Source organism: Liolophura sinensis, chromosome 9, assembly GCF_032854445.1.
Source record: "Liolophura sinensis isolate JHLJ2023 chromosome 9, CUHK_Ljap_v2, whole genome shotgun sequence".
In the NCBI taxonomy this organism is placed as follows: Eukaryota; Metazoa; Mollusca; class Polyplacophora; order Chitonida; family Chitonidae; genus Liolophura; species Liolophura sinensis.
Genome location: NC_088303.1, coordinates 8,832,131 through 8,844,517, shown reverse-complemented (window position 1 = coordinate 8,844,517; position 12,387 = coordinate 8,832,131). Strand labels below are relative to the sequence as shown.

The following is a 12,387-nucleotide window of genomic DNA, read 5'->3' as shown; positions in this document are numbered from 1 at the left end:
TTTAAATATTTTGAAAAGCATATATTTTGTTGTTTTGAAAGAAGTGTAGACATCATTTTTGTGAGACACTTTGTCAGTATGAGAAATGATATGTACAAGTTAAACATTCTTCCTGCCAAATAAGATCTGTATTCCAGATAACATATCAGAAAGTTTTTGATTTTTCTCAGCGCATTTTTAGAGGCAAACAAGATATTACTGATGGTGATGAAATGTGAATTTTCCCAGTAGGTTACCATCTTGTAATCTTGCAAGCAAACCTCAAAGCATCTTTCTAAGGTGAGTAGGGCTATCAGAACAAGACAATTTGTGCCACTTTAGCTTTGTTATGCATGACATTTTGGGTTATTTACTGTGTATACAGTATACATCTAAGCTGTTAATGAACACTTTGCTGCTGAATCATCGTGTCCAAACGATAAGTTAGACTGCAGACAAGCCCTGATGCAGTAATCGTTATAATCCTATTGCTAACCTGTCTGATGGCTCGCAGATTTAAGAGGAAGGTAACCTGTAGGGAATTGCTAACCTGCGCTGTTAACCTTTTTCCTCCACTCCTCCTTGAACCTTTCGATATTTTCTTACTGCTCAGATGCCTGTGGCTTGATTGAGTTCTAGGTATTGATCACAAATCCAGTGCATTTCGTGATACTGCCATCCGGAAACTGTGGAATGATAACACTGACTGTAATATGCTCACTAAATCAATTTGGTCTTATCATGTTGGGGGAGATAAGTCTGAGGGGAAGCTTAAAAGTCTAGTAAAACAGGAGATAAAATTTTATCAACAAGCTATCAATTTCAAGTCTTCAAGTTCGATCAAACCATTTATACATTTACTTTACAGAGCTGTATCAATTAACCTTGTTGAGCGTTCTGTCCTGTGGCATACATCTAGACTCTTGATACATGAACATTTATTGGATACATACCCTAATTCATAAACTTTTTCAACTGCTTTTGTAACCAATATTTTGAAACATTCTGAGAGACCTATGGGGTGCAGAGAAATAATTTTCACAGTTTTATGAAGTTTTCCTCTTTAATGACACAAACAAATCATTTTTAGTCTCACATTGATAATAGAATTGCTGTAGTAGTTGAAAAGGTTGAAGATTTACAGTACTATATGAATGGTATGTAATAAATAAGCTGTATAAATGAATCTGTTCCCATAGAAATCTGTAGGAATGCATGTTTTAGGAACGCCTTTGACTTTACATAATTAACACTGGATTTGCGTGGATAAGAATGGCACATTTTTATTTCATTTTGCTCTTATCTACCAATTTAAAAAAATGCAACGTTTTTTTATGGACAATGACACATGGAAGAACGATGGAGCTGTCTTTCAATATCTGTTCTTAACTGACAATAACACTTGTGTCAAACCGAGAAATCAGGAGTAAATTCACTGACAGGCTTCCTTGCACTCTGTTATCAGTGGCCTATTTGCAAAATCATGTGTTTGGATGAAGAGTTTTAATGGAAGTCAGATACTGCATATTCCAACATGGTTGCACATTTTTCTGTAAGGGAGAGAAGCTTTGACATATATGATTACCTGACTTTATGTGTTACAAAGAAATCAGAAGAGCGTCCTAGGAAGTAATAGCGTAAGTACTTGTATGTATTCCAGGGTAATTGTTGCCTGAGCAACTCAAAATACACAGTGCGGGACATCCAATTTTCCATCCCGCATTGGTATATATTGGGGCTTGGTCAAACTGTAGTGGAGAATATTAATTAAATATTTGTTGTGTACAGTGCTCACACATTCACCATTGTAGTGCTGGCCAGAGAAATCCTGGTACTTGTGTATATGTGTAAAATTCCTGTACAATCATGGTACTTTTTGGAACGTAAACATGTCGTATGTAATTTTTGATATATTTTATATGCTATTCATCTCTAGGCCTACATTGGCGATGTAGCGTTACACCATCATCATTCATTCTAGGCCTATACCATTTGCAACAATAATATTGGAAGTTATCTTGGAGGTACATCTTTGCTTGATTACGCAGGAACATAATATGATAAATGATCAAAAAGTTTTCTCATGACTCAGCAGCACATTTTCTGTGCAATTCTGTTGATCTTTAGAAAGATGTTTTGAGGCTTTTGAGCTGATAGCAAACTGGAAAAAAGGCAGCTTAGTTCATATTAGGGGCTCTAAATTTAAGGTCATTTAATACACCTGTTTAAACATGGCTTTAAAGAATAATCAGATAAATAAATAGATTCAATAATTTCTCAGAACCACTGAGGACTGAGTGAATGTTGAACTGTTTGTTCAACTATGAATCAGTAGTGATATAGGCATCGGTTTTAAATGTTAATTAGTTTTGCTTGTGACTGCAGCATTATTTAGAGCTACTGACTCGTGTAGCAGTTTGAAAGCTTTGGGTGGCTGGTAACATAAATGTGTGTTTATACGACTCATCGTATGTCACCACAAATTATCTGATTAATATGAGAATAAATAGAAATAAAAACTATAGCTATATTTGTTTGACTTTGTAGGTATACAGTTTGTTAATGAAAGCACGTGTATATGTTCATTTGTATATACTTGCATATCAAAGTCACAGATCAACTGTAATGAAAATATTCACTCAAGTCTAAGAGCTGAAATGCTGTATTTACTTGGATATAATGGCTTTGAAAGTAAGCAAGACAATAAAAGCTGACCCCATTGGCTGTGGAGAAGGAAGACTAATGGAGACAGTTACATATAACTGTGATTGTCCGTCTTGCCATTGATCATAAAATTCTGTGTTACATAAGCTTGGTGGTCAGAGTATAGCTGAAGTAATGGCCTTGTGGTTGGGCACCATCATCATTCAGTTCCATGTATGTGCATGTCTGATAAGCCTTCAGCACAAAGAACTGTAATCTATGTGTCTGTGTGCAAAAAAAAAAAATGTGTCAGCAGAATTTTCCTCTGGAAAAAATGCCAGCCTCATATTTTGAGGACTCCGATGGAGAGGATTGTTGATTGTGAACACAGATTTGTGTAGGACGTTTAAGGAAAGTGACCTGCAGGTCTTATTTGACTGTCTAGATACCTGTAATTTCATTGCCACATGCAGTGCTGTCATGAGGCTAGGTTCTCTGTGGACCTCATCGAGAAAGGAAAATTGTCGGTAAAGAGTAGAGACAATGATGATTATAATATATCAGTGGACTCCCACAACACCATCACCCATTCATGCAACCCACTAATAATTACCTATATGTATCATACATTAGTCAGTCTGCTCCCTTATAGGCAGTTATTGTTCTTACAGGCCCCATTTTTATATCCCCCTAATCAAAGTTGAAGGGCAGGGAATACTTGAATCACCCTGTCTGTCTGTAAACACGATTTTATCCATGCATCTCCTGATAATCTACTGATTTCGTTGTCCATCATCTGAACTTGTGTATGCATAAGTTTCAAGGCAATCTGGTATCTATTGTCATAATTACCTCCGTTAAGGAATCGGCGTAATAGTGCTTTTATGTGTTTTCAGATATTGTCCATGCATCTCTTCCCAAACTACTGCATCGATTTCGATGAGCTTACCACACATCTTGCCTGTCATCTGAAGTTGTGCATGCATGCTTAGGTTTAATGACAATCGGGTAATTATATTCATAATTACCATGCATTATTATTTTCATATAAACCCCCATTTAGGACTTTGCAAAACAGTGTCCAAATATTCAAATTTTGTTTATGCATCTCCTGCCAAGCTACTGTGTCGATTTTGATGAAACTTAGCGACATCTTGTCCATCACATGAACTTGTGCAGGCGTAGGTTTCATGGCAATCAAATGGCAATCATTTGGAACTTTGTGTAATGGTGCTTTGTCATGTATTCAGATTGTGTCCATGCATCTCTTTCTGAACCCATTTCCATCAAACTTAGTATACATATTACTTATAATCTAAACCTGTGCATAAGTAAGTTTAATTACAAATGGGTAATTATTTTCCTGGTTACTCCCATTCAGGTACTTAGTACAAGAATGGATTTTGATGTTCACTGTATTCTCTTCTAATTGCTTCATTTCTCAATTTAAATTGGATGGATCAGAAGTGCAATTAGTGTGCACCATAAATGGCCCATGAAACAATATATTTTGTTATTTTTTTTAAGGTTTTCTTAGTTCTCTTTGTTTTATTTCTGAAAATGTTGGGGGGTTACAATTTCAGACATCTGGATTAAAGTTTTTTTTTCAACATTCGTGTTAATCAAGCCATTTTTAACCATTGGTTAATTTTGTCATTTGCCTGCCCCTTGCTAAAATATCTTGAGAACCAGTCTGTGTATGTTCATAAAATTTTGAATAGTTGAATTGGTTTATATTCCATCCAGTATAAGCGTCAAGTCTGACATTCATGTATATGTACCACTCAGAGACTCTGAAGGGGTATTCCAAGTCTGCCAAGCAATCTTTCGAAAATCAGCAAAATTTTCCATTTTCCAGCAGTTTGATTATCAAATTAGAAAAATACATTTTAAAAGTGCCTATTGCTAATTGTAAAGGTTCCTTGAACCTTGTGTTCAAGCAGCAATCAAAAGTTTAACAGTCTTTGATACTATTAAACACAAAAACTTACAAATAACTTAATACAGTATAATACTTAATGCAGTTCATTTTGTATCCCTTGAAGTCTGTCGAAATCCTTAGCATCAGTATATCATGTGTTAAAATATTTGTAATGAATTCACTGAAAACATGAACATGTAGCCTCAAAGCTGCTGAAATTAGCTTTCAGTTTGACTTCTGATCCACCTGGGAGGAAACCAGGAATATGCTGTATATGCTGTCTGACCAAATGTGGAGCATTGAGTCTATCAGGGATTACATAGACTGGGTGTCTATCCTGTTATGGCCAGACAGCATAAAACAGCCATTGACCATGAGTGTATATTATGCATTAGCTTTCTGTTTTGATGTGGTTGGTACTGTAACATGGCATCATTTTGTCACAAACCAGCCTACGTAGTCAGACTGTGTTGATGTAGGTTTTCAAGCGCTGCTTTAAACTTAAAACTTACAGAGATGAATAAGTGTATTCATGTTCATTATACTGAATATATTTCCATGCTAATTTTGATCATGCTGTAAACTGACAATTTGCGATCGCTGTGAGTTCTAATCCAGGTTATGTTGGCTTCCTTTCTGACTGTACGTGGGAAGGTCTGCTAGCAACCTGTGGATGGTCCAGGGTTTCCCGGCTTTGCCCAGTTTCCTCCCACCATAATACTGGTTGCCGTTGTCTAAGTGAAATATTCTTGAGTACAGCATAAAACACCAATCAAATAAATAAATAAGTAATGTGCCAATTATATTCTGTTTTCTCAGCAATATACACAAAGTCTTTATTGCCATATCTTTGAATGAAACTATTTCCAGGGTAGTCTGGAAAGCATTAGTGCTTTGGATGCATAGTTTGTACTGGTTTGTTCTTGACTCCCCAGCTTTCAACATGTTGCAATCTTTATAGTACATGCTGTAGTTATAGGCTGAAAAGGCCCATGCAGACATTGGGGATTGTGAATTGACAATGTGATTGAGTTATCTCCTGTAATTAGTGTGAAGATTTCCCCTGTATTAAATCATGGTTATTAGAGTCTGGAGCAGAGCTAGGATGTAACCTTGTTAAACCAGCAATATGATAGTCAGATGAGCACGGACCATTAATGCTGGACCTTTCCTTTGAATGGCTATTCATGATTGAATTTTCTCCACAATAAAAATTACCTAATGCGATTATTTAAATCTCAATGCATGTGGTGAAATAGGACGCGGTTGTATTAAAAGTCAGTTTAGATATGAGCAGTGTAAATAGAAATTTTGAGTGTCAGCTAGGTTCTCAATTCAGTTAATGACGATGTTCAGGAATAAACTTGCGGTGTTTTAATGATTTCCAAAGACTTTTTATGTACCAACGTTGGAAACATAACTTTTGAATACATTTCTTGAGACTTTTGAATACATTTCTTGAGAACCAATTCACATATCTTGGTCAAAATTTTGTGAACTTCTCTCCAGACTGTCAGAAAATCACACGTTCACAACCATGCATTTGTCAGTATGCCCCAAAAGTATTGGAGTATGGTCGAAACAAGTGACCTTTGACTTACATGAAGGTGCAGTTTTACATTTGACTTGTACAATTGTACCCCCAAAATAACTAATGCAAATACAGAGAAACTTTATACATGTACATGGATGCAGTGGATGTCCCCCCTGAACATTTTGGAGTGTAGTCAGCTGTAATGACCTTCTGACCTCAGTTTCTTACATGTAGGTCCGAGTTGATGTTACAAGTCGACTTGTAACATTATATCTCAAAAAAATATAGAACCCATATGCATATTTAGTGAAATTTCATACGAATACATGGATGCATCTGCAGGTCCGCCCTTGCAGGTGCGCTCTTGCAGGTCCCCTCTTGCAGGTCCCCTCATGCAGGTCCCCTCATGCAGGCCCCCTCATGCAGATCAGCGTGGTCAGATGCTTGACCTACTTTCTCTGGTCAGAGCTCATAGTTTGTCTTGAATAAAATTAGATCTCAGAACCTGTACTGAGCTAAATTCGCTGAAATGCCATACATGGATTTAGCAGACAGATTAGATTGTGGTCAACAGAAATGGCCTTGAACCTTCTCACATCAGACATCATAGACATAGATGAAAGCGGCTTGTTCCGTGGACCATAGTATAATCAGAACATTGCAGCTGCCTTGATGAATTCACTGTTGTTTCTTCCATAGAGTGTGATCAGTACAAATGACCTAGCTTTGATCTATTCATCATTTCTGGTTGTGAATTCTTATTCTGTTATTATTCTTTTGGGCTTGTGAACACAGTGCCTGTCACAGTATATGCTCTAGAGCATAATTTGTATCTACATGTATAAGCTTTATGTGGGACTTACATATGATATCATGGTGGGCTGCAGATCCTAACAGTTTGATCAATGTAACTTGGGCTATTACTGAAGTGACATGTACACATACTTGAAAGTTGTTCATGGAGAAGTTTTGGTATAAAAAATAAAGTGGACAATATGTATGTTGTGTTCTATTATTTAAAACGCAAAGATGGGTTTTAGACCTCCAAGTAGAGCTAAGAACGTGAAGATGATTACAAGCTCAGGGGGGACATATATCTATCCATAAATCAAGAGGACTTCCGATTTATATCTTCATGTGTTATTTTCAAATGTTAACCCCAAATCCTTGTATCCATGTTTATGTGTACTGAAGTTTTACGTCAAGTTTCTGCCACTTTTACATTTGTGAAATCCGTATTTGTCTCTAAATCTACCAGTACTTTCCAGGTCTGCTACATGTAAATGAGATGAAAACCGAGCTTTCAGTCAGTATAAAGAATGCAATGTAGAAAATCTTTGTTAGCGTTTGACCTTGAATTCCCATCACCCTGTAACTGTGTGGATTGCTGCAGAATGATACAGTGAACCAGAGATTGCACAAGGTGTTTTTATACAGATGCCAATTTACATGTACCACTGTCTGTAGTATAGGGCTTCATACAAGTTCAGGCTGGCATTTAGTATTTGTGTGGATGTGGCAACTATGAAGTTTAAATCCATTTTATTATGTATTTTTTTTTTTGACTTCCCAAAAGTCTCTTGATCAAGGAGAGTTTAAAAATTTGATTTTTGTGGGGGAATTCTGCAGCCATGTCAGAGTATATTTATTTTAATTTATGTAATAATTTCTGTTTTAGTTAAAGTATACAGAACAGGATTTCATATGCTTTTTTATTTTATGACGTTCATTTGTGTAAAATGTACACAAATGGAATGTAGATTGCATTTTAAGATCTTTTTGTTGTTGTTTTTCTTCATCAGTTTATTGAAGTGCATCTTTTATTAAAAGTAATAGTTGATTCTAGGTATAAAATAAGTGTACATGTGTTTGACCTTGAAGAGGTTTATTGCGAAACATAAGGTCGCACCCATCTACATGTACATCTTCATATTACCTATACATGACATGATATACTGGTATTTTATGCATGCATATTCCTAATTCCTTCACTTTTTTATACATATGTGTGTTTCTGTTTTATCTGAATTTCAGTTCATCTACAGATGGTCAGGATGTACCCATATCTCGTCACCGATCCAAGTCACCATCCCCTGCTCGTAGGCCTTTCACCCCACATGTTGTTAGTGTGGGCACGGAGGATATCACCACCCATGCTGCAAAACCCTGCACTGACCGACGGAGCAGGGATGATGCCCAGTCAACCTACCTGGTGAGTTCATTTTGTCCAACTCCTGCGTTAACATGGATGGAACTACATGGTAGGTTTACGGAAGCATTTGGTAATGTGTAGATTTCCTTGGTCACACTGGGGCTTTGGTACTTACCACCACCACTAAACATCCCCTGGCCAAACACGCCTGCACAAACATTCTGACTTGATTTGGCATGCAGGATCTGTTGTCCACTATGACTTTTCTGCAATGAAAGTGATGCAAATCAAAACAAAAAAGTTGTACTTTTATACATGTTCATCTACAGTGTATATTCTACATTCTACCCCAATCTACAGGACTGGGGTCTCCTGTGACCAAGTGTTTAGAGCGCTAGAGCAGCACAGTGACCCATGAGCCTTTTACCAATGCGGTAACTCTGAGTTCATGTCCAGCTCATGCATGTGGTTGTGGGTTTTACCCAGGCTATGCCCGTTTTCCTTCCCTTTGTATATACATGTGGCATTCACTTTTTGTGGACAAAACATGGTGCAGTGCCTTGGACACCTTACATGTAGACAGTACTCAAGCATCAGGGTTGATTTTTGGTTCTATGACAATGAAATATTCCTGAGAAACTGCATGTAAATTTCATAAATTATATCATATGTATCCTTAAGATAGGTTGGTATGTTCTAACATTTTGAACTGTTGGAATGGGGTTCGGAAGTAATATATTGAAAGAAAACTGAAGTGGACAAAATAAAAAACTGTGCATGCCTTTCAGCAGCTAAGTTATTTTTGTATGGATTGAGAAGAGTGAAATTGTTTCTTGGAAATCACAAAGCACTCTTTATTTTGTTTTAATATGTGCATTATATATCTCAGGATTAAAAGTGTAAGTAGGTGCATATATGCACAGCTTTATGACCGTGACAAAGCCCTGGCTGAACAATAGGAGACATGGCTATGATAGTGCAGTTTGTGCAGGTCTGTGTCCTGTGTATCATACAATAGTGGGTAATGTTGGGAATCGAGGAATTGTGTGTAGCACATTAGCAGTGTTTATGCCTTACAATAGAAGTGTCTTTAGAGAGCTAGGTGAGCTTGTTTGCCATGGTATAGCACTATACAACAACAATAATATATTGTTTATTTTATGGCAGAGCAGATCCTTTCCACTCGATTACACCTTACCCACACTTGTGCATAGATTAGCGCCATATTTCTTAAGTGTTTGCCACTGTGTTGGATCACGTCTCATCAAATAGGTGTGAAATCCACTGGTGTTGAGCTTATAGCCAAAGACCAACAAGGCCCTTGCTGTTCTTTGTTGTGTTCTTTGAAATTGGCTGTAAATCCAGAAGGTGTGAAGTTGGTTAAGCACTGCCTGGGTGTGGTTGCTTTTCTCACTGTGGGTACACAGGTCCTTGTTCTTGTCACACCAGCGTCTTTGCCTACACATTGATTGTTCTTTCTATCATTAATTGCCTTTCTGCTGTGCACTGGTCCCTTTTCGCAGAATCAATAGGGACACATGTTTTTTGTTTCCTGTTGAATGGCTGCCAAAGGCTTTCTGAGTCTGTAGAACAAGTGTAATGTTTTCTATCTGTCTAGCTTCATACCTCATTATGGCATTTTGCCTGAGGAAAAATATACGCGGTTTGGCCTATGGCCTAGTTGCTTCTTATTACTCTAGCATTTGCCCGTTAACAGGACACTACCTAGTACCTGAAGGATTCCACCCAGGACATCAACAGTAGACATCCTTCTTGAGTAGGACTTTGTGCAATTAACTTTATTCCACTTCGAACTTTAAGATCATTCGCTTGGAGGCAGTTAGACAAATTAGCCACTCAGATTTAGTTGTACACATATTAAGTTTCTCATGATTTGTGGAAAAATTGATAGAAGATTGAGCCATGCTTAGATGAGGTGTTGATAGCAAAATTCAATTGGGCCCTGAAACTGATGCATAAACTGCTTCCTTGAGAAACTTCCTAGTACTTTAGGTATTTATGCCTATGTGGTGCTCTTCTTTAAATCTTACATGGCATTTGATTATTGTTACAAGTACCAAAACCCCCTTTCACCTTGCACCTTTTGCTCTCTTGGTCATGGTGTCTGTCTGCGTGTCCTTGACCTAGATATATAGTCATTTGCCCTTTGGATAGTCTGAGGCACCCATGGCTAATGTCATCGCTGCAAATTTTGGAGGTAATTTTCCGGGATATAAAAGTGATAAAGGAAGTGCTATATACACCTGCCGAGGGCATGGTGGTAGTTTGGCCAACTAACTCAATTTTCAGTGGAAGCAGATTAACACCTGCTGGAGTGGCTAGGCAATGAGAGTCAGTTGACCAGAAGTGTGAGACAATCGCTTGTACTGGACACCAGGTTAGCTGGGGGGCCAAGGCAAATAATCAAGGAGTAACACTGTTCATGAATGTGCCACATGGTGGAGAAAGGAAGGGCAGAAACATGTAGTCATGACGTTTAATTTTGCAGGACTGCCGACGAGAAACTGTCTGGAAGGGAGGTCTGTCTGGAAGCACTGTGTGGGTGAAAGTACTGTTGAAGGGAGAATTGGATGAGAGAATCTGGCTGAGAAAGTTAGTGTGGATGGGAAGACTGGGTTGGGGATAGGACTGCCTAGGTGGGAGGACTTTTGTGAGTGGAAAGGCTGCCTGAACGAGAGGTCTGTTTGGATGGAAAGACTGTGTGAAGAGGGGAGACAGGGTGGGAGGACTTTCTGAAAGCACTATCTGGGTGGAAGAGCTGTCTTAGAGAGAAATGGATGGCAGAATCTGGCAGAGAGATGTGTGTGGATGGGAAAGCTGAGTTTGGTGGCTGCCTGGGGAGGACTGTCTGGATTGGATTACTGTCTTGATTGGGTTACTGTCTTGGTGGGAGATCTTTTTGAGTGGAAGATCTGTTTAGATGGGACGGCTGGGTGGAGGGGGAAGACTGTATGGAGGGGGACGACTGGGTGGAGTGGGAAGACTGTATGGAGGGGGACGACTGGGTGGAGGGGGACGACTGGGTGGAGTGGGAAGACTGTATGGAGGGGGACGACTGGGTAGAGGGGGGAGACTGGGTGGGAGGACGGTCTGAATGGCAGGACTGTTTGGGTGGGAGTACTGTCTGGAAGGGTGGAGAGTCTGTATGGCAGGACTGTGTGGGTGGGAGTACTGTCTGGAAGGGTGGAGAGTCTGTATGGCAGGACTGTGTGGGTGAGAGGACTGTCAGGAAGGGAGGAGAGTCTGTATGGCAGGACTGTGTGGGTGGGAGGACTGTCTGGAAGGGAGGAGAGTCTGTATGGCAGGACTGTGGGTGGGAAAACTATGTAAATAGGATAACTCTTTGGATGGAAAGAATTTGTCTGGATGGGAGGACTTTCTTGATGGCAGGACGATTTGGACACGAGGATGGCATGGAGGACTGTCAAGACGGGAGGGCAGTACATGGGAGCACTGCCTGGGTGGGACTGTCTGGATGTGAAGACTATGCCTGTATAGGAGGATTCTGCTTGTAGGGACTGCATGGAAGCACTGTCAGAGTGTGAAGACTGTGCATGGGAGTCCTGCGTGGATGTCAGGGCTGTCTTAATGGGAGCCCTCTCTGGATGGGAGAACTGTGCTTGTAAAGACTGCATGGAAGCCCTGTCTGGGTGAAAGGACGGTCTAAATGTGAAGACTGTGCTTGGGAGCCTTGCCTGGATGAGAGGGCTGTCTTAATGGGAGGCCTGGATGGACGGACTGCTTGGAAGGGCTGTGCATGGGAACACTCTATGGGTGGGAGAACTGACTGATTTATGGGAGATCTATCCAGTTGAAAGGACATTGGATGGGAGGTCTTTCTGGGTGGGAGGTCTGGATCGGAGGCCTGTCTAGATGAAAGGACTAGCTGAATAGGAGGTCTGTCAAGATGAAAGGATTGAATGACTAGGAGGTCTGTCTGGATGAAAGGACTGAATGAATAGGAGGTCTGTCTGGATGAAAGAACTGAATGAATAGGAGGTCTGTCTGGGCGAAAGAACTGAATGAATAGGAGGTCTGTCTGGGCGAAAGAACTGAATGAATAGGAGGTCTGTCTAGATGAAAGGACTAGCTGAATAGGAGGTCTGTCTGGATGAAAGGACTGAATGAATAGGAGGT

The 12,387-nt window shown here is 39.5% G+C and overlaps 1 protein-coding gene across 2 annotated transcripts in view; it reads left to right on the top strand.

Moving 5' to 3' along the window:
• LOC135475526 (leucine-rich repeat and coiled-coil domain-containing protein 1-like) overlaps positions 1 to 12,387 on the top strand; it is a 199,378-nt gene that overhangs the window by 71,122 nt on the left and 115,869 nt on the right. For both annotated transcript variants that reach the window (XR_010445058.1, XM_064755451.1), the window contains exon 3: positions 8,112 to 8,289. Coding sequence is in view for 1 of the 2 variants with exons in the window: in XM_064755451.1 (XP_064611521.1) it covers positions 8,112 to 8,289 (178 nt within the window). In the remaining variant the exon portion in view is untranslated. The remainder of the gene's footprint in view (positions 1 to 8,111; positions 8,290 to 12,387) is intronic.